We start from the raw sequence: 22228 nt of genomic DNA, 5'->3' as shown, positions 1-22228 counted from the left end.
AGTGACCTCATGGATTATACCATGTTATGAATAGAATTCCCCAAATGGTTCAACATATTCACCTCCACGATCACTTCGTATCTGTTTGATTTTCTCAGTCTATTGTGTCTCAACTTTTTCTTTATAGATTTTAAATTTATCCATAGCTTCGTCTTTGTTTTTCAACAAATATACATAGCAGTATTTTGTACAATCATCAATGAATGTAATAAAATACTTATTTCCTCCTCTAGTTGGAGTGAATTTTAAATCACATATATCGCTATGTATTAGGTCTAGCACTTTGGTGTTCCTTTCCACACGTTTAAATGATGATCTCGTTAATTTTGCCTCAACACAAGTCTCGCACTTATGTTTTGAATCAATAGTAAGTTTAGGTAAGTATTCTTTTGCACTTAAACGTCATAAAGTGTCATAATTTACATGTCCTAATCTAGCATGCCATAAATTAGGAGACTCAAGCAAGTAAGCAGAAGAATTCTTCATTTCATTATCGTCCTTAACGGACATTACATTGAGCTTAAAAAGCTCATCAGTTAAATAACCCTTTCCTACAAACTTACCACTCTTAGACAAAATAACTTTATCTGACTCTATTATAATGCAAAAGCCATGCTTATTCAACAGAGAACCAGACACAAGGTTCTTGCGAATATCAGGCACATAAAGTACATTCTTCAATGTCAGATTCTTCCCAGAGGTCATCTTCAGGATCATCGTGCCTTCACCCTCAATGGTAGAAGTTGGTGAATTCCCCATGCAGAGCTTCTCACCAGCATCGGAAGCTTTGAGGCTAGATAAAATCGCCTTGTCTGAGCAAACATGCCTAGTAGCACCAGTATCAATCCACCATTCACGTGGATTAGAACCGACCAGGTTCACTTCAGAGATCGTAGCACAGAGGTCTATATCACCCATCTCCTTGGAAATATTCTCTACCATGTTTGCTTCTTTCTTCTTATTGGGCTTATTGGGCTTCTTGCAGTCAGAAGACCTATGACCAACTTTATCACTGTTGTAGCACTTCCCTTGAAATTTCGACTTCGAAATCCCTCCCTTGGGTGCCAATTTTGCCCCTTTACCAGAATTAGTCTTCTTGGGCTTGGAGCTTTGAGCATGCTCCACCATGTTTGCCTTCTCAGTGGTAACATTAAGTTTCTTCTCGGACCCTCTGTTGTCTTCTTCAATACGAAGTCTACCAATAAGATCCTCCATAGATATCTCATTTCTCTTGTGCTTAAGGTAGTTCTTGAAATCTTTCCATCCAGGTGGAAGCTTTTCAATAACAGCAGCGACTTGGAAAGACTCACTTATGACCATTCCCTCAGCATGACTGTCATGAATGATCACCTGCAGTTCCTGCACCTGACTGGCCACAATCTTAGAGTCTACCATCTTATAATCAAGAAAGCGACCAACAATCCACTTCTTTGCCCCAACGTCCTCAGTTTTATACTTATGGTCAAGTGACTCCCATAAGACCTTAGCTGTTGGCTTCGTGCTGTATACGTTATATAACGAGTCAGAAAATAATTTAGCACATAGTTCCGACAGAAGTAGTCGGAGTGCTTCCAAGCATCAGCAGCATACACAGTCTACATGTTACTCTCAGCAGTGAGCAATGGTGGTTCTTCCTTAAGGAAGTGATCCATATGCAACATAGTCAGATAAAAGTGGATATTTTGTTTCCAACGTTTGAATTTCGTTCCGTTGAACTTATCAGGTTTTTCAACATGTGCAGCAGGCACAATTGGCATAACAGGTGTAGCACGCACCACAGGTGGAACAGATGGTACGTGCGTCTGTACTACAGGTGTTTGCACACCAGTAGGCACCGCAGGTATGATCGGAGGAGTGAATCCCGCCGATATCTGTCCAAGAGGAACACTAAACTGTCCATTGACAGTGTGTCCCACAGGCACATGTCCCGAAGGCACATGTCCAACAGGTGTTTGACCCCCATTAGATCGTACGATCTGTGCGTTAGGGTTAATCGACTATTAGTGAACCCCATCAGATCCAGTGATCTGGGCGTTGGGATCAGCCTTAATGTTCATCGGATCGTTCACAGTTTGGTTCTCCATCGATCTGTTACTCAACAAAACAAGCAGATACAAATGTATCAGTCACAGATGTATATAAAAAATAAATAACTTTAATATTGTGAATACAATCTGCGATTAATATATATAAATCAAATAAGTGTGTGCGTGAGTAAACAAAATCAAACAGAGAAAGAAAGGATATATACAAAGGGTGATCCTCGAGTCCAGTTGAAAATGTCTCCTTAAATCTATTTCGCCTTTCACTGTATGTGCGAGTCGATAGCTTCCCAGGATAAAACAAGGTAGCGGCGGCGTTACTGATAACGAGCACCTTCAGCGAGTTTGAACGAGTACGAAACTATCAACGAGAGAGAGAGGTAGGGTTTGTGTTTAGAAGGACGGCTGGGTCTATTGAGTGAGTAAACCCTAAACCCTATAGCAAAAATATATAGGCTTAGAGAAACGTGTGCACTACGTCTCTAATTTAATTAAACTAGTCCATGATTATTCAGGCCAATTTTCTGCTACATTCGTGTCCGCACGTCACACACGCGGGCAAGCCCGAAGGCTGCGCAAGCCTCGGATTACCCCTCAAAATCCCACAATTTGCACCCCCCCTACGCGCGCACGTAGGAGATGGAGGAACATCTTATTCACACTTTTAAACATTACTAAAGTGTTATGCTATATAAAGCAATGGAAATCCCTTTTCCATTTTAATGTGGGATACAAGTTTCACATCTTCAATTCCACCTTCAAGGGACCAACTTTGAATGATCGTATCTCATTCATCCCTTAACCATTTTGTGTGTTTCAAAGTGCCTCGGAAAGCTCTCACGGAGGAGAACATACTCCAAGAGACACCCAATCAAGAACGGCTCAAAATGACTTGACAATGTGGGGCTCAATACCCATATTTTCCAACAAGCATAATGGTATTGTTAATTTCTTGCTACATTTTCATGCCTTCTTCTATCAAATTTTTCTTCAAAATCTTATACCTCTTGTTCTCTATCAGTTCCTCTCATCTTTGAAAAATTCGACTTCGATTTAACATTTTGATATAAAGGAACGTTATCAGGAAACTCATTTAGTTCTTCTACATTGAAAGTTTTCAAAACAATTTTATCACTAGAAAGATCAACCAAATAAACATTATAATTAATTTATTTCGGTATATTTACTTGACTTAAATTTGTTGAATATCTCTAAAATAAACCTCTAAATCCTTTGAAAAATCATCATATGTTCCCTTCTATTAATAATTTTTGATGTAGCTTCAGATCAGCATACTTCTTGTATTTATCATTCTGAGTCGGGGAATTTTTCACTTCACCTTAATCTTACATACTTGTGTTGCTAAATTTTTCTCTATAAACTTACGAACTGACCTTGGGGTAATATTACGTATCCAATGCATATTTCTTTTAGGATGATCCTAAAAGAAACTCAAATGTTACAGAATTAGGTAAAGAAGTTGCCGTAAAAATTTTATGCATCATGTTTGAGTTTGAGGCCAAAAACATCTCTTACATACTTAGCAATTATCATCTTATCATGCTTAAGATGACAACTTAGTCCATTACGATAAAAAATCCTAATTAATATTTTGCACAATGAACTTTTAGAAATGCAGAATTGATTAACTCTAGATAATAATCCATCACTGACATGAATAATTGGAGGCACTTCTCTTATTGAAGATATCACGAGCATTTTGACGTACACGGGGTGAATAAAAGAGCTAGTGTTTGAAGTAGCAAGTTTGGATAGGGCATTTGCCCAATGCTTTAAAGATTTGTCTATGCAACTTATTGTCCATGAGGAGAGTGACTTCCCCAAGCCCTATTTACGTTTGAATAATCGATGCACATCTTTCATTTGCCATTGTTTTATTTAACAAACACAATGTTGGTTCTCCGCTGAGGACCTCTTTGCTGAACCCTGCGGCGAGAAGTTAGTCGATCTCAACGTTTATGGCATCTTATTTCTCCATGGAGAAGATCCTTTTCTTTTACTTCACAGGGCGAGCCTCCAATGAGATATTCAATCTATAGAGTGATATCTCTACTGGAATCCTTGACATATCTTTCGGATCCCATGTGATGATGTCCGTGAAGCTGCGTAGCATTTGTATGAACTGTACCTTGATATCTAGAGGAATTTTTTTTCTATCTGGACTTTCTTATTTACAGAGTTCTCGTAGAGTTCCACTTCCTCTAACTCCTCGTTAGGCTCGCAGTATCTTGGTATAAATATTTTGACTATTTTTCTTGGATCGACCTCCACGACCTGGTGAACCTCTGAATTTATGAACTGCGTTTCTTAGGTATAGAGTTGCCGAAGTAGCTTTTTCGTGAAGTTTTTTGATGGGCAATAGAAATGATTGCTTTGAGAGGACCTATCGCGGTTCGCCCTATAATGGCATTGAAGCTTGAGTTGACAACATGAAATTTGACAATTCGCCAAATTTGGCATGGATGGGACCCAAAAAGCACCGAGAGGTCGATGACTCCAACAAGTTTAACCTCGTTTCCTGTAAACCCATAGAGAGGGTTTCCCTTTGCTTTGTCGAGCTTTCTATCTCCCAAATCCATGCTTGAATAAGAATTGTAATATAGGATGTCCACAGAGCTACCATTATCCACCAAAATCTTTCTCACAATGTTGGTTCCAATCTTAGTAGTTATGACCAAGGCGTCATGGTGGTCTTCAATGATGTCATTGGAGTAATCATTGTCCGAAAAAGAGATGACTTGGGTCGGGTTCCTGCAAGGCCTTTTTGAGTCGATCCTGTAGACATCTCTAGCATACAACTTCTTTGAATTGTTAGAAGATCCACCAGCTGAATAACCTCCTGAAATAACGTCGATGACTCTGTCGGGATCACGATGCAACGCTCGACGAGGCTGACTGTTATCCACATAATGGGCTAACTTGCCATCACATATTTTTTCCTTGATAAGATTGGTGAGTTTGTAGCAACGCTCTATTTCATGGCCCATATCCTCGTGATATTCGCAGTATTTGCTTCTTGGAGGTCTGTTCGGGTTCATTGGCCTCGGGGGCCTAAAAGAAGGATTTGTTTTCAAGAAAGCCAGGATTGTGGCCTGTGCATTCAGCTTTGTGGGTTCCTGAAGCTCTTTAGTTTCAAGGTTTCATCTCTTGTTGTCACGATGTGCAGACACTTGGGTAATGGCGTCTAGATTCCTTTGAAATGCTCATTGTGGTAAAGAGGTTTGTATAGTTCTAAAACTGCGAACTCTTCCTGATTGCTTAGGGCTTCGATACTCTCTCTTCTCGTAATCCCTAGATCTTTGTGGGCTTCTGTTATGCTGGACTTTTGGAGATCGAGAGTGTTGGATGCTCGCTACAGCTTCTTGGATGGTTAATCTATGCTCAATGATCTTGATGGTTGTTTGCAAAGTCTTAGGTTCTTTCTCAAAGAGCTGTTCAAGGAGTTGACTATGTCGTGACCTATCAATACTCACTATGTGATAGTTGACAGCCAATGGATCTATGAGGTCAATAATCTCAGCAACGTGAGCTCTAAAATGAGTCAAATATGTCCTTAAGCTTTCATTTGAATGTTGATAAACTGTGATTAATGAGGCCTTACTTTTTCATCCTGCTTGTTGCTAGAGAAACGAGTTTTGAATTGCTTTTCAAGATGGGCCAAGAATCAATTAATCTTGGTTGGAGATTATAAAACCAATTTAAAGCTGTGCCTTTAAGGCAAGTAGAGTAGAACCGACAACGCGCTATTTCAGAATGGACAAAGAAGTCCATTCTTCGATCAAATAAGTTGATGATATTTGACGGGTCTGTAGATCCGTCGAAGGAGTCAGTAGGAGACACTTTCAAGTCCCTGTTAATTTTGGCGTTTTCAATTTGAACTGAGATGGGGCTTTCAGATGCTATTTCGATGCCCCCGCTCTGTGTTCGAATATAGATTCTATTAGAGAAAGGTCTTCTGCAAGCTTCGTGAGCTTTGAGGTCTCACGACGTTTCGAACCCATGTGTTGACACCCATCCTCTTCGGAAGCGTCATCATCATTCACCCTCTCATGCTTCCTTTTTGAGTAAAGAGATCATGTTGATTCTTCGGATTCAGAGAATGCTGACTGCTTCGATGGGAAACATGTGAAGTCATACTCCTCAGTCTGAAATTCCAGGGACTTGCAATCTTCCAAGACCTCAGAGAACTCACGATGCAGGCACATTATTTCTTTTTTATGCCTTATTTCTCAGTAGTCAACTTACACTCTTTTTAAAGCAATTTTAGCTCTACGTCCTCTTCACGTGGATCTATTACGTCATCATCTTCTCCACCTTTGCTTTTCTCTCGTTCTTTATTATCGAGATGTAAGCGCATATCACTGGAAAAAACCTTTTATCTGGTAGAGGCTTCGATGAGAGTCCTCTCACGGCCTTTCGGTTGTTTTTTCCAATCGATAGGATCCGACTGAGTTGGTCTTTCTACCGAGATAATGTCCTCTTGCTCGAATAACAATGTTTGAGGCTGCAACACCGACTTTGCTTTCAGATCGGTTTTCTTCTGGATGCTCTTTCCCTTTTTGGTTGCTCGTGCTTGAGCCTCAGGCGCCTGCTTCGTCATTTCTCTCCGGTGTTGAAAATTTGGACTGCCTTCTTCCGTTAACACTATTTGAGATACTCCCCTCGTTCTAGCGCCACCGTTGACCCTATACCTTAACTCTTATTCTAACTAGCCAACCCGTTCTAAGTAAGAGCCCCTCTCCTATTTATAATACTCCTAAGTGGGCTTCCTTTACTTTATGGGTCTGGTCCTCTTATTAGGTCCGAGCCCTAACACAACAAATAAAAAATACATACCAAATTATACAATTATGGCTAAACAATTAGGTAGAAAGGGTGCATCTTGATACGGATTTCAAATTAGGGGGATGCGAACTGTAATTTATAAAATAGATATACAAAATTGAGTCAAATACTGTAATTTAAGGGTTGTAAAATATAATTCTCTCTCTAAATTGATCATGAAAGTAGGTTATTTTTAATATGAAAATTAGGAAATTATGATGAACTATACAACTAAGTCAAATAGTGCTTTAGTAGAGAATAAACTATTAATGCAGAATTTCAGTTAATATTTAAATATTTTTAAAATTCTATTTATTGAATTACATATATGATAACTTTAATCTAGATTTAATAATAATAAATTTATAATAAAAGTAAAAACAATATGTGGAAGATGTTGTATTAATTTAGAATAAGTTGTAAAATTAATTTTTTATAACCAAAATAATAGTTGAACTAAAATATATTTTATTGGGCCGTTTCGATTATTGTAGTTTATTATACACATATGAATAATGGGATTTGAAAAACATTTACCAGAGGTTTTGTTTGTATGATAAGGAAAATTTAAAGGCCAGATTTTTCTTAAAAAAAACCTATCACATGATAAAAGTGTAAGAACAGAAGTACAAACCATTTGAGAGCTAATTTAGAAACCTCGACAGCTTCATCCATAAGGTTATGGAAGACAGTATTTGCCAGCCTTCTCTGCATGGCATAATCGAATATAGATCCTCCATTAACTAATTCATTTATCAACTCAAAAGTTGCCATACATCTGCCGTCTACATTCCCGCCAATCATCTGTATTATATAATAAGATTTTTGAGTATTACAAAAATCCTAAAAACAAAAAAAAAACTGGGAAATACTTCATATTACAAAATAAAACAAACCGTAATACCCTTTCCAATATATTTAGTATGCCTGTGTTCTGTAAATAAGCTTCCATCTTACAGGTATCAATCACTGCTTCGTTTTCAGGTCTAAGATGATCATAAATTCTTTCAAGTTAAATGTATCTGTGAACAAGATGATGAGATATTCATGAAATGAAAATAAAAAGCAGGAAAAGAAACTACATCAAAACAAAATATAAGTTTGAGCATTCACAGGTGTAGGGTCAGGTAAAAAGAAAAATGTATGCCATCCATTCATTCTTTATATTATTAAATAGATTGGCTTTGATACCCTACCAACCCCTATTTTATATTAGCCCCAAACAACAAAGGGAAATATATTAAAATCTCAATAGATTAGATGCACATCTATCCTTAGATGATAAAATGATCCTCTTACAAGGGGCATGTGTTTGTAACACATTTGCTACCTGTAAATACAATCTATTAAACTAAATTGTTTTCACAAGCATTAATCATGATAAAACTCATTAAAATTCCAACAAATTAGCGCAAAGAAATTCATTGTTAAATTTCAAAATGATTAAATACATAATTAATACAAAAATATAGAAGACGGATTATAAAAAACATGAAATGAAAAAAAAAATATACCTAACAAAATCTAAATTGGTGTATTCGATTCTTGTCCCGAAATTATTGTTGTTCTCTCCTGAGCAAACTGTGGCTAAAGTTACAGTATGTAATGATGAAGACACTCTAACAGCAAAGAAGACGGTGGCACACACACGGAAGTAGATCCTTATGCCCCACTTATATATGTACCCTACCATACCCTACCTAGTCCCATGGGCTTATCAAATTTATGGACTATGATAATTTTGTTTATTAAAAAGGCACAAAAAGCCCAATGACATTATTAACTAATTTATCTCAATTTTTAAAAGAAGTTCAGAAATTTTTGAAATGGTCGGCGGTTAGAAACAAATATGAAACAAATACCAGAGTCTGCTGGTCAGATTGGCCGACCTATTCTCTTATTTTAAATTTTAGACTACTTTTAACTCCATTAATAAAAAAATTATTAATTATTAATTATATTTTTTTTATTAAAATGATTTTTGTTTGTATTATATATATAACACTTTTAACATTATTTTATATCATTTAAGAATATATAATTATAGTTCAATTTCTTAGTTAATTATTTGTTACACAGGTTATTAAAGATTATAATAGAACAATTTCTTTGCTCTTAATTTTTCAAAAGATAATATGTAATTTTTTTATTTTACAAAATGAAATAAAACATATTTAATATTTATACCTAAATATAATTTAAATAATATCTTTATTTTATAAGAAAAATGAAAATTATATATTCATGATATTTTAAATCAGACATAACAATTTCAAGTGTTTTTTTTAAGAAAATGATACTAGTTTAACCCGATTATAAATGATTTATTGTTTCTTTTATTTATTTTTATAAAAATAATTGTTGCTTGTATTATATATAATATAGTAATTTTAATATTATTTTATATCATGTAACAATATATAATGATAGTTTAATTTCTTATTTAATTACAAGTTGTGTTTGTTGTTCTGTTTGTTATTATAGAATATTAGAATAATTGCAATAAATATAGTCTAAATTATCACTACAAGAATATAAGACTAAATACAACCGTATAAATTCAACCGATCTAAATTTGACCAATTTCAGTTGTTTTTTTTTGCTAAATTATATTAATTTTAAAATAAAAAATATCAAAAGTATAAAAAATTATAATTAAAATCTTTGTAAACACGTAAAATATGATTGGGCACGGCTAAATACAACCGCCCGCCGTTGAATTTGGAAATAAATGCGACCAGATTTTTTCCGCGGTTGAATTTTACTCCATAAAAATGGAGGGAATTTTCCCGCTAACTGAATTATTTAGCGCTCCTAAATTCAACCGCTAGCAGTCGAATTTTGCCTTACCAAATGGAGGGAAATTTTCCCGCACTTTTTGTTTGAATTTGCTGATATGGTAAAAAAGTATTTCAACTGAAATGGGTTGAAATAACTAAAGTGATTACTAGTGGTTGTATTTAGTAAACGAAAAAATACTTAAAAATTTAAATAGTATTATCTATTGTAAAAATTTATATATTTATATACATTATGGGAGAATTCTGATTTTTTGTGTTTGATATTATTCTAAAATTTAATTATATTTTTAATGTATTTAAAAAATTACGAGTCAAGCCACTGCTTGACTATTAAAATAGCAAACCAAATAAATTTACTTTTTTTCTGAAATTTTTGTCGCGTGCTTAATATATACATGTTTTGACATATGTATGGTTGGATCATTCATAAATATTTTTAGGAAAATCGAAACATCGACATGGGACTAAACACCGGTAAGTAATACTAGTCAAACCATTGCTTGACTGTAATAATAGCAAACCAAATAAATTTATTATTTTCTGAAAATTTTGTTGTATTACTAATATATACAGGTCTTAACATCCTTACAGTTGTATCATTCATAAATATTTTTAAGAAAACTGAAACATCGACCTTGGACTAAACACTGGTTAGTAGTATTAGTTAAACCACTACTTGACTGTTATAACAGCAAACCAAACGAATTTATTATTTTTCGAAAAAAAATTTGTATCACTAATATATACAGGTTTTGACATTCGTACTGTTGGATCATTCATAAATATTTTTAAAAAAATCGAAACATCGACATGGGACTAAACACTAGTAAGTAGTACTAGTCAAACCACTGCTTGACTGTAACAATAGCAAACCAAATAAATTTATTATTTTCTGAAAATTTTGTTGTATCACTAATATATACATCTCTTAACATCCCTACGGTTGGATCATTCATAAATATTTTTAAGAAAATCGAAACATCGACATGGGACTAAACACTTGTAAGTAGTACTAGTCAAACTACAACTTGACTGTTATAATTGCAAATCAAACGAATTTATTATTTTCTAAAAATTTTGTCGTATCACTAATATATACAGGTTTTGACATCCGTACGGTTGGATCATTCTTAAATATTTTTGAAGAAAATCGAAACATCGACATGGGACTAAACACTGGTAACCAGTACTAGTCAAATAACATGTTGACTGTTATAATAGCAAACCAAATATATTTATTATTTTCTGAAAATTTTGTCGTATCACTAATATATAAGAATTTTGACATCCGTACGGTTGGATCATTCATAAATATTTTTAAGAAAATTGAAACATCGATATGGGACTAAATACTGGTAAGGAGTACTAGTCAAATAAGTGGTTGACTTTTATAATAGAAAACCAAGTAAATTTATTATTTTCTGAAAATTTTGTTGTATCACTAATATATACAGATGTTGACATATGTACAGTTGGATCATTCATACAAAATTTTAAAATAATCGAAACATCGACATGTGGCTAAACACTAGTAATCAGTACTCGTCAAATTACTAGTTGACTGTTATAATAGCAAACCAAATAAATTTATTATTTTCTGAAAATTTTATCGTTTCACTGATATATACAGGTTCTGACATCCGTACAGTTGGACCATTCATAAATATTTTTATGAAAATCAAAATATCGACATGGGACTAAACACTAGTAAGCAATATTAGTCAAATAACATGTTGACTGTTATAATACCAAACCAAATATATTTATTATTTTCTAAAAATTTTGTTGTATCACTAATATATACGGATTTTAACATCCGTACGGTTGGATCATTCATAAATATTTTTAAGAAAATTGAAACACCGATATGGGACTAAACACTAGTAAGCAGTACTAGTCAAATAACTGGTTGACTATTATAATAGAAAATCAAATTAATTTATTATTTTCTGAAAATTTTGTTGTATCACTAATATATACAGATCTTGATATCTGTACGGTTGGATCATTCATACAAAATTTTAAAATAATCGAAACATCGACATGGGACTAAACACTAGTAATTAGTACTCGTCAAATAAATAGTTGACTGTTATAATAGCAAATCAAATAAATTTATTATTTTATAAAAATTTTATCTTATCACTATTATATACAGTTCTTGACATCCGTACGGTTGGATCAATTATAAATATTGTTTAAAAAATAGAAATATCGACATCGGACTAAATACTGGTAAGTAGTACTAGTCAAATAACTGGGTGACTAGTATAATAGCAAACCGATAAATTTATTATTTTCTGAAAATTTTGTCTTATCACTAATATATAAACGTCTTGACGTCCGTATGGTTGAATCATGCATAAATATTTTTATAAAAATTGAAACATCGACTGGGGACTAAACACTAGTAAACAGTACTAGTCAAATAACCAGTTGAATGTTAGAATAGCAAACCAAATAAATTTAATATTTTCTGAAATTTTTATTATATCACTAATATATATGAACCTTGGCATTTGTACAGTTGGATCACTTATTCTAACTTGTTCATTTCTTTTTTTCGTATAGTTAAACATATAAATCTCGAATAAAATAAATTTTAATAATTTTTTTAAAGTAATCTAACCATACTTTTATGAAGATTTTCAAAAATTAATATTGTATTGAAATATAAAGAAATTTTAACAAATAATATATTAAATAATTATGATATTTATGTCCTAGTATTATTAGAAATTGCAAATTTACTAACATAAACTATAAAACAATTAATTAATTTGACACCCGTAGATTCAACCGAATATAGTTGAATTTATTGTCATGTCAGTGATCCGTGTGAACTATATGTAATGAACAAAAATCAACCACTCAAGCAACGATCCAACGGCTGAAATAATAGTTTAAAATCATAACTAAAATATTTATAAAATCAAAAATTTTCTTAACCTCAACCCCCACCCCCTGCTTCCCTCATGCAAACACCCTGTCTCTCTCACCCCAAACACTCTTCCCCGCCACCACCAGCGCCTCGACCCCGACCACCATCACGTACTCCGCCACATCCACCACCACCACCATAGCCTCCACCACCACCATACCCAACATCGCGATAGCCTCTATCACCGCCGCTGTAGCCACCTCATCCACCACCACCATACCCATCATCACTATAGCCTCCACCACCACCGCCGTAGCCACCTCCACACCACCGCCACCTCGATTATCACGCGTACTACTCTGAACAGGAGCACCATCAGGGCCGGTAATATCAGCAGCTTTAGTCCTAACATAAACAGCTTTATCGCGCGGTGGTGTTGTGTTAATAATTGTATATATGTGTGCGGAATATGGTGATTAAAGTAATATATTGTATGTTTAGTTTGGTATTATTATATTGATATATCAATATTTTAGTGCTTGTGTTTTCGTTTAGTGGATTAGTGTTCATGTGTTTTGAATATTTGGGTTGAAATGTTTAAAGCCTTATTTTTTGGATTGATGACTTGTAAAGATTGTTAATGAATATGCCATTTACATCTTCTCTCTCACTACACAAACACCAATATTGAAAACTTTCCCAGATCTAATATTTGGCCGAAAAACATGTGTTTTTGTTGTTGCCGGAAATAATCGCCGGATTTTTAAGCTCCCTGAAATCTGGAAACTTTACGGTTTGATTTCCGGTTTCCGGCGAGCCTCTTTTTAATATTCCGATGCTCGTTAATTCTTTAGGATGCGGTCGAATTTAGAACAATATTTTCGATCGTATACAATTGAATTTAAATTCATTCAAAAAAATTCGGCGCGATTTTCAATTTTTATGTGAAAATTCAATTTAACCGACTGCGGTCGTATTTATCGGTCGTATTTAACTTGTTGAATATGTACGACCGGCCCTAAAACTGGTTGTATTTAGTTAAATATGACCGATTTTGAATTGGTTGTATTTAGTCATTTTTCTTGTAGTGTATAACTGTACTTTATCACATGCAACTCACCTCGGTCACTGTCTTTGCCACTAAGACCCACCTACTCATATAAAACCTTGATAACCTAAATATACATATTGTTAATAAAAGAGAAATAATTTAATTATACCAAAAAATATATTTACTTAATTACTTTTTTATATAAATTTTCTATTCTGTAGTTTTAGAAAATGTTGAAAAGTTGTTTGCTATATGCATCTTGTCGTTTTTGTAATAATATTTTATAGTTATTTCTATTCTTGTAATGATTTTGAAAAAAATACTTTACATTTAATTGTTATAGTACTTTAAATGTATTTCATTAGATTTTTATTTTAATTTTGAATTGTAATAATTTATTATTATTATTATCATATTTCTTCCTAATTTTTATGTTTTATAGGATTTATGTAGTCTTAATTTTTTAAATGACCATCAGTAATTTTCTAATTTTACAAAATAAAACAAACCATAGATAATATTTATACCTAAATACAATCTAAATGTGTTCCTCATTTATAAGATAAAAATTAAAATTATCTATTAAAAAAATATTTTAAATCAAACTTATACATTCCAAACTTTTTTAAGAAAATGATATTACATTAACTCGATTAACAAATGATTTGTTTATTGTTACTTATATTTATTTTTATTATAATAACTATTAATTTTATTATATATATAACACTATTAACATTATTTTCTTTCATTTAAAAATATATAATTATAGTTCAGTTTCTTAATTAATTATCTATTATCTTTTTTGATAAAAAAACCCATATATTAGAGTGATAAACAATCTAACAAAATCGGATTACTTAGAATTAGGAGAAACTTCCAGCAAATGTTGGCTCAGTTGATTAAAGAGGGGATAATTATTCTCTTGGTCACAAGTTCGAATCCCACGGGAGGAGAATTTATGATTATGTCTCTTGAATCAGAGTCTATCGCTAAAGTGCGGTTTATCTTGGTTCACGTGGTTTGGTGGCTATTGCGTGAGTCCTTGGGGTTGGTTTACCCAGTCCGTACCCGAAGGGTAGCGGCTGCGAGTTCTCTACGATAAAAAAATAGGAGAAACTGAAATAAAGCCCACAATAGATAACTGCACTATCCAAAAAAGAGACACCTAGATAAACTAAAACCAAAAACCCTGAAACTTAATCTCACAACTGCAAGTCCTTCAATCCAGCCTATCTGAACAACACTTCCTTCACATCAAGGCCCCCTTTATCTGTCTATCTATAATTGATTCATTCCTTCTTGCACCATCTGCATTAGCAATGGAAATATCCTTCTTTGACTCCCTCATTTCTATCATTTTAAAAATTATCTATTTTTAAAACATGAAAGTTACATTTTAGAATAGACTAAATAAATTTTTCAAGATATTTTTATAATTATTTTTTTCGATTATATGATATGTGTAAATTTCAGTTAAATTTTAATGAAAGTTGACCGAAATAAACATATATTTTTAGGAACGCGGGGTAATATAAAAGAATTTACCTAAGTATTATCGTTTCCAAAAAAATAAAAACCCTTCAAGTATTTTTATTTTTGTAAAAAAAAACTTCATTCATTTTTTTGGGAGATTGATTTATACTCTATATTCTATTTAAATTACTCATAATAAACAAATATATAGTACAATTTATATATTTTTAAAATTCTAGTATCTCGTATATTCAAAATTTCTTGTATATCCAACACTAAGAGGCTATATTTTCAAAACTCCTAAAAATACCTATTGGAGATATGGAGTATTAGTTAAAATAATTTATAGAATTGAATAATATAAACATTGATAGCTTCTTATACCTTTCTTAAAAATGCAAATGTGTAACCCTATGAGCTATCTTTAATCTAACTCATTTGTCCATGTCATCAATGCGAGTAAAATAATTATCACTTATCATATAGTGCTAGAGCTGTTCGCGAACCAAGCTGTTCGCGAACAAATTCGAACTTGACTCGTTAAGGGCTCGAATTGTTAGGGGATCAAGCTTGAGCTCTAACACAAAAATATGTTGGTTAAGAAAACGAGCTCGAGCCGAGCTTCTGGCATGTGCGGCTCGGTTTGTTAAGGGATCGAGCTCGAGCTCGAACACAAAAATGTGTTCGTTAAGAAAACGAGCTCGAGCCGAGCTCGTTTCGGCTCGAGCTAGGCTCGGTTCGGCTCGAAAAAAATTTAAAAAAATATTTTAATTTTTATATATTTGATTATTCTGAATATTATTCAGAGGAAGAATGAAAATTGAAAATCAAGTATATACAATTAAAAAAAATGAACCAAAACCTGAAAATTGAGATGGAGATTTGCGAGTGATTAAAGAAGAATGAGAAAGAAGTGGATATGAAGTTATGCTTATATGGTGTGCTCTGTTCTATCCGTGTGAGTTTGTGAAAATGATTTAAGAGTGTTGATGGATATTAATGGGTGGTGGGGATTAGAGATTGAGAGGCGCACGGATAGGTGACCTGGTGGCCCGCATGCTTCTTATTAGCTTTATGCATATGTTGTTGAGTGAATTCTTGTTAGCAAAATAAATTATGGAGGGAGGTACATGAGTGTTATGGTCTCAATTGACTTTGTTAAAAAAATAGCAAAAAAAAATATTTGCTAAACTAATTTATTTTGAATAAAAATTTTATTTATTTTCAAAATTAAATATGTTAGTTTTTTTTATTTGAAAAAAACTTATATATATTGGGTTGAACAATATTTTAAATTAGTGTTTAGACTAATATTAATATTTCAATTTTTTTTAAAATTATTAATGAAAGATCTAACCGTACGTATATTAAGATCTAAATATTTTAATGATATGATAAAAATTTTAAAAAATAGATATATTTTTTTTGCTATTTTAAAAGTCAACTTGTGTTTTGATGAGTATTTTTGCTAGTGTGTAGTCTCGTATTAATGTTTCAATTTTTTAAAATTGATCCAACCATACAGATGCTAATATCTATATATTTTAGTGATATGACAAAAATTTTAGATTTTTTTTTATTTTGTTGGTTATTTTGACAATCAACCGATGGTTTGGATAGTACTTGTAACTAGTGTTTAGTCTCATATTAATGTTTCAATTTTTTTAAAAATATTTATGAATGATCCCACCGTACGGATATTAAGATCTATATATTTTAATGATATGACAATAATTTAAAAAAACATAAATATCTTTATTTTGCTATTTTAACAGTCAAACTATGTTTTGACTAGTATTTGTGCTAGTGTTTAGTCTCGTATTAATGTTTCAAATTTTTAAAAAATATTTATAAATAATCCAACCATACGGATGCTAAGATTTATATATTTTAGTGATATGATAAAAAATTTAGAAAAAAATAAAAGTGTTTGATTTGTTATTTTAACAGTCAACCGGTGTTTTGACTTGTACTTGTAACTAGTTTTTAGTCTCATATTAATTGTTAGGAAATGAATAACACACAAAAGAGGGGGGTGAATGTGTTTTAGTTGTTTTTGTGCTTTTCTTGAATCTTTATGGTTGAACAAAGTAAATTTAATCTTGTAGAGAAATGTGTTAATGCAGAATAATGAAGAACACAAATTATCAAAACTCACTTAATATTTTATTAAAATTAAGAATGTTTTGCTACAAAATTTCTAGGCTCTTTGTTGATAAAGAGTTTAGCATTTTCTTGAGAGTATTACAAGATTTTGCTATCTAAAATGTTACCAATAACAAAGGACCAGTGTTAACTTTATAAATCAGTTAACTACTAGTTTACACAGTGTACAATAAGACATGCTATTAACCTTTAGTAAAATGTCACTTGTCATTTTCATTTTAGGAAAAATGAATCTTCTATTTCTGGATTAACATATCATTATCATCCTGTGATTACTTTGATCTTCCTTTGTCAGTTAATCTTAACCATTGATCTTGCACATCCTTCAAGCTGCTTTTTGTAGACTTATCAATCCAACTGGTTGGATTGTTTGTTGATTGTAGATCTTGGATATTGAATTGGTCTGCATTTTGTACTTTGAGAATTTACCTCGAGATCTCCAGTTAGGCATGTAGAGATCTTGATATCTCGATAAGTATATTTACTTATCGAGATTTCTAATGCTCCATAGTGAATTTGACTTGTAGAGGTCATTGTGTTCTCTATAAGAGACTTTGGCTTGTCGAGGTCTCTCAGCTTCTTGTCTTCACTTTGACTTGGCGATAACTTAGAGTTCTCTAGCGAATTTTGACTTATCGATATCTCTGAGTTCTCTAGCGGACTTTGACTTATCGATAACTCAGAGTTATCTAATGAATGTAGACTTGTCGATAACTCTGTGTTCTCTAGTAAAGAAATGACTTGTCGATATCTCCAAACTTCATGTCTTTATTTGACTTGTCGATATCTCTCTGATTTCTCTAGTAGCTTTCCTGACTTCTCGATAAGTCATTTGGAGTTCTCGAGTGACTTTTCTATAACACTTAATCTGTGACTTGTAGAGATCCTGACTTAGAGTATTTTTATCCAAACAGATTTATTCAACTCCAAACTTCTTCAAAATTCATCTGAGGCATGATCTTCTTGATTTTTTTCCAGATAGAATCATTAGGCTTGATATTGTTGAAGGAAAAAGACTCCAGTATGCTCCTTTGTATTTTTACAGACTTTAAAATGTTACAAGTACAAATACAAACTAATATAACAATACAACTTACTTTGGGTTGTCCATTTGACTTAGTATTGTTGAGATACCGACATGTCTTGCACAACATTAATGTTTCAATTTTTAAAATATATTTATAAATGATTCAACCATATGGATGATAAGATCTATATATTTTAGTGACATGATAAGAAATTTAGAAAAAATATATTTATTTTGTTTGTTATTTTGACAATCAACCAATGGTTTGAATAGTACTTTAACTAGTGTTCAGTCTCATATTAATTTTTTAATTTTTTTTAAAAATATTTATGAATGATCAAACCGTACGGATGTTAAGATCTATATATTTTAGTGACAGGACAAAATTTCTAGTAAAAAATAAATATATTTAGTTCGTTATTTTAACAGTCAACCGGTGTTTTGACCTGTACTTGTAACTAGTGTTTAGTCTCTTATTAATGTTTCAATTTTTTTTAAAAATATTTATAGTTGATACAACCGTACGGATGTTAAGATCAATATATTTTAGTGATATGACAAAAAAATTAGAAAAAATAAATGTATTTGAGTTGTTATTTTAATAGGCAACCGGTGTTTTGACCTATTTTTGCAACTAGTGTTTAGTCTTATATTAAGGTTTCAATTTTTTTAAAAATATTTATGAATGATCCAACCATACGGATGTTAATATCGATATATTTTAGTGATATGACAAAATTTTTAGAAAAAAAATAAAAGTATTTGGTTTGTTATTTTAACAGTGAACCAGTGTTTGACCAGAATTTTTTACTTCGGCTCGGCTCGGCTCTGCTCATTTTGATGGAGAAAGCTCGTGTTCGCCTCGGTTCGACTCGGCTCGATTTTGTTTGATAAAAGCTCGTGTTCAGCACATTTTTTAACGAGCTCAAGCTCAAACACGATTTTCTGTTCGTTAAGAAAGCTCGTCTCGGCTTGTCAGAAAAAAATTAAAGCTCGGCTCGGTTCGTGAACAGCTCTACGTAGTGCCACCTCCTGGTGCCCATTAAAATTATAAAATAACTATTTGAGATAAAGAAATGCTGGAACCTTATCAATGATCTGGAATCTCTAGTAGCTAGAGTACTCACAATCCCACACTGTTAGGAATTTGCTCAGAGATAAAGGAATCACAATCCCACACTGTTGCCCAATGTGCACTAGGGATATTGAGCACCCATTACACTTATTTTTTGAATGCTATTTTTCCAAGTAATATTGGCAGAATATAGGTTTGACTTTTGATATGAGGGAAGTAGAAAGTGTAGCTGACTGGTTGCTTGACAAGCTTAGCCTAATGTGCTCAAGTGAGAATTTGGTAAAAATTGCAATAGTGTTATGTGCAGTTTGGTCCGCGAGAAACAAGGAATTTTTTGAAGATAGAACTATGACACATGATTTTATTATGGACTGGAGCAAATAAAAGGCACAAAGCATCTCCAAGACAGAATTCAACAGTTCTACCGCAGAACAGTAAATGGCAACCTCCCGACCACGGCTTGTACAAGATAAATGTAGATGCTACAGTGAATGAGGGTGAAGATTCGTTTGCATTTGGTATGGTACTCATAAATAGTCGGCGTCAATTCTTAGCAGGAAGAAAAATGAGGTTTGCAGGTAGCACGCATGTAGTGGAGGAAGAAATGCACTACAAGAAAGACAGGATATTTTTTACCAACTAAAAATGACCGCGGCTAAATTCTACCATATTTGGTCGAATTTAAGGGGCACAGGTAAATTCGACCATTTACGGTCGAATTAAGGAGGAGCCGTTTTTAATCGGTCGAATTTAGTAACTAAATTCAACCGATTTTTTTATTCGGTCGAATACTCTGCCAAAAAAATGGGGAAACTTCCGGCTAATAACTTTAATTTTTGAAGATAAATTCGACCATTTTTGGTCGAATTTAGTGAACGTGTTTGTTATGGATTAAAAACTAGGGTATATGATTGATGTATTTATTACTAAGGAATGTGAGCTTCGAGGCTCGATCTGACTGCTCTTGTGTTTCGTGGCTCAATTTGCCTTAACAAGATGCCTACGTACCTTGCTGATTGCCAAGGATCAAGTCAAAAAACGTAGTTCTTGGTGATACTTGCCCTCGGGGCTATGGCGGTAGGGGTTCACCAAGGACGTAGTGACTTTCATGTCCTCCAAGGACTAAGTCTAAAACGTAGTTCTGATTTGTGGGGTGAGGCCCCTTATATAGATGTTGGGAGTCCTTGAATTGGATTTGGGTTAGGAGACTTGGTGGGCAAGTCTCAGAATTAAAATGGACTTTGGAGTCCTAGGAAGTAGGAAACAAATTCCTTATCCTATCAGGTCCCTTGGGTGCTAATCTTCAAGGATTTATATCCTCATAGGGACTCATCTTGACACCTGATTTATCCCATATTAATTAATTATGAAATTAATTAATATTAAGGGTTTTGGGCCCTTTCTAATTGGGCTTCATTATTGGACCGTATCTGGTCTAATTAATTTTAACACCAATTATATTCCTAGGCTATTTTTGGCCCCTATCAAAGGTCTTGGGCCTCTTCTAATGGACTTAACCGTCAGCCTAATATTAATACAATTAATGCGATATTAATTATGTAATTAGGGTTTATTTTATTCCCTATCATATGCCCCCCAACTTCTGGGAAACCGTAAAAGATTTCGCAGAAGTTAAGTTCATTCGTTCCCTTACAGGGTATCATTTTGGCGTAAAGTGTGGAGCGACCTACACATTTACAACGATTTACCTTGCACACGGCTTTAGGGTTGTTTTTAGAACTTCCCTATTATTTTCTTACCTTTTTCCCTTTCTTTAGGAATTTTCTGGTATTTTTCGGGAATTTTTCCTTAATTTCTGGATTTTTTTCCTAATTTTCAAGAATATTCTGATACTCACAAATATTACTTTTTTAATATTTCAAAAATATTTTATCAAAAATAATTTTTTAAATTATTTTCAAATTTTCCGTAATTTTTCAGGGATTTTTCTGAAATTTTCAGCCCTTTTTCGATCAGGATCCTAGTCGAAATTTCGACATGGATCCTAGTTGAATTTGGGCATGTTCCTGAGCCCTGGTAGAACAATTTCGGCTACGATTCACGACCAGGATTTCGACCTAGATCCTAGTCGAGTTAACGACCTGGATCCTGGTCGAAATTTTGGCCGCAACATGATTCATGTTCGTAAAACTTCGACTAGGATTCACGATCAGGATTTCGACCTGGATCCTAGTCGAGTTTTCGACCTGGGTCTTGGTCGAAATTCATGCCACCTTTTGACTCATGTTCGTGAAACTTTGACTAGGATTCACGACCAGGATTTCGACCTGGATCCCAGTTGAGTTTACGACCTGGGTCTTGGTCGAAATACATGCCACCTTTTGACTCATGTTCGTGAAACTTTGACTAGGATTCCTGACCAGGATTTCGACCTGGATCCTAGTTGAGTTTACGACCTGGGTTTTGGTCGAAATTCATGCCACCTTTTGACTCATGTTGGTGATACTTCGACTAGGATTCACGACCAGGATTTCGACCTGGATCCCACTCGAGTTTTCGACCTGGGTCTTGGTCGAAATTCATGCCACCTTTTGACTCATGTTCGTGAAACTTTGACTAGGATTCCCGACCAGGATTTCGACCTGGATCCTAGTTGAGTTTACGACCTGGGTTTTGGTCGAAATTCATGCCACCTTTTGACTCATGTTCGTGATACTTCGACTAGGATTCACGACCAGGATTTCGACCTGGATCCTAGTCCAATTTACGACCTGGGACTTGGTCGAAATTCATTCCACCTTTTAACTCCTATTCGTAAAACTTCGACTAGGATTCACGACCAGGATTTCGACCTGGATCATAGTCGAGTTTATAACCTGGGTCTTGGTCGAAATTCATGCCAC

At 33.5% G+C, this 22228-nt stretch overlaps 1 protein-coding gene across 1 annotated transcript; it reads right to left on the bottom strand.

Annotated features, from left to right (window-relative positions):
• Positions 1–4354: 4354 nt before the first annotated feature.
• Positions 4355–5050, bottom strand: LOC141707030 (uncharacterized). The gene has a single exon (XM_074509999.1). The coding sequence runs from the start codon at positions 5048–5050 to the stop codon at positions 4355–4357; it is 696 nt and encodes a 231-aa protein (XP_074366100.1).
• Positions 5051–22228: the final 17178 nt, after the last annotated feature.

Source organism: Apium graveolens, chromosome 1 (assembly GCF_009905375.1).
Source record: "Apium graveolens cultivar Ventura chromosome 1, ASM990537v1, whole genome shotgun sequence".
Taxonomy (NCBI): Eukaryota; Viridiplantae; Streptophyta; class Magnoliopsida; order Apiales; family Apiaceae; genus Apium; species Apium graveolens.
This window is presented reverse-complemented; position numbering and strand designations above follow the sequence as displayed.